Source organism: Sinocyclocheilus rhinocerous, unplaced genomic scaffold, assembly GCF_001515625.1.
Source record: "Sinocyclocheilus rhinocerous isolate Xijiao unplaced genomic scaffold, SAMN03320098_v1.1 scaffold2245, whole genome shotgun sequence".
In the NCBI taxonomy this organism is placed as follows: domain Eukaryota; kingdom Metazoa; phylum Chordata; class Actinopteri; order Cypriniformes; family Cyprinidae; genus Sinocyclocheilus; species Sinocyclocheilus rhinocerous.
Genome location: NW_015637544.1, coordinates 194651 through 196384, shown reverse-complemented (window position 1 = coordinate 196384; position 1734 = coordinate 194651). Strand labels below are relative to the sequence as shown.

Genomic DNA, 1734 nt, shown 5'->3' with positions numbered 1-1734 from the left:
TATATATATATATATATATATATATATATATATATATATATACACATTATATACTTGAGTGCCTTAATTAGTGTACGTGTGACTGTTCTTGCATGTCATTTTAGCGGTTCATTTCTTTTATCTAACGGAGTTATTTGTTGAGGCCATTGTGCACAGACTTGATAACACACAAGGGAGATGTAAACATGATTGTCTTCCTCTCCTCTGATGCAGATCTACTATACTGGAAAGTATCAGAGCCTCGGTATCAAGCAGGGTGGCCCGTCAGCTGGGAAGTGGGTGGAGCTGCCAGTAACGAAATCACCTAAGATTGTGCAGTTCTCAGTGGGCCATGATGGCTCCCACGCCCTGCTGGTGGCGGAGGATGGGAGCGTCTTCTTCACGGGTTCCGCCAGCAAAGGGGAGGACGGAGAGTCAAGTATGATGGAAATTATTATCATGTACATACTTGATCTGCGATAATGATGTTTTAGCACATAGATCAACCGCTTGTGATGGTGTCTGTTTTTAGCAAAGAGCAGGAGACAACCAAAGCCCTACAAACCCAAGAAGATGATCAGACTCGAGACCAAGATGGCCATCTACACGGCCTGCAACAATGGCAGTAGCAGCATTGTCACTAAAGATGGAGAGCTCTACATGTTTGGCAAGGATGCCATTTACAGTGACAGTACCTGTAAGTGCCACCTGCCAGATGCCCGTTAAAGATGGCAGGGATGAAATGATGGCCTGTCATAATGCTGTCTGTAAGACTGTATATCTGTCTCCTGTGGGAGAGATTATTTAGAGCCAGTACATGCTCCACATTCACAAAAAGGGGGATATATTTAGAAAACACCATATTTGGATGTTCAGACTAAGTACATGTTTTTTTTTTCTTAAAATGGGTTCCCTGCTAGCTTAACTTTGCTGATATAGCAAATATTCCTGCAGTTCATGCTCTACATACGGGATACTCAGTTTGCAGTTCATTGAGTCATATTTTTTAATAAAGAACAGTTTTAGGATATGAAACCTCTTGCTGCATATTCATATTCATATGCATATTGAGACGTCAACTTTAGGTTGCATCCACACAAAGCCAGAGCTTTCCCTTTCCAATCTTTTTTTTCCTCCTCTCTCAAGAAATATCTGCATACACGCGAAACCATGAAACCAACACAAAACGATGTAGTATACATGCCAGACCAGTATGTGGCGCTGTAATTCTGCCACAGAGATACACTAAAACGGAGAAGACCTGGTCTATGCGCATAAACCTTGCGCGCGGTATACAAAGAACATGGAACAATACATTTATTAATCTGTGTTAATGTTAGTTAATAAAAAGACAATCGTTCAGTGTTTGGTCATGTTGTTGTTGCTGTTACGTGACGCAGCGGTGTCTGACTAGGGGCAAGACATGGGCTAATGACATCATCGTTTCACGAAATATATGGATTCGCTGTCCACACGAAAACGCAAGAGTGGCGTTTTCAGATTTATCCACTCTGGGACCCGGTTTAAAACAATATCGGTTTCACTCTCCCAAAACGCCGGATCCGTGTGGACGAAACGCCTGTACGATACAAAATGTATGCGTATACAGCTAAACACGTCTCCATGTGGACGGGGCCTGAGAGGAGATCAGCCAAATGCCTTGAATGGAAAATGAACATTTCTTCAAAGAAATTACTTAAATATGGCATCCCTGTGCACTTTCCTGTTGTCACAAATTTTAGGGGGAGAGTTCAC

General features: G+C 42.2%; 1 protein-coding gene across 1 annotated transcript in view; it reads left to right on the top strand.

The window, feature by feature from the left end:
• Positions 1-1734, top strand: part of mycbp2 (MYC binding protein 2) — a 132058-nt gene that overhangs the window by 40751 nt on the left and 89573 nt on the right. The window contains exons 12-13 of the mRNA XM_016564075.1: positions 214-418; positions 512-676. Coding sequence (XP_016419561.1) covers positions 214-418; positions 512-676 — 370 coding nt within the window. The remainder of the gene's footprint in view (positions 1-213; positions 419-511; positions 677-1734) is intronic.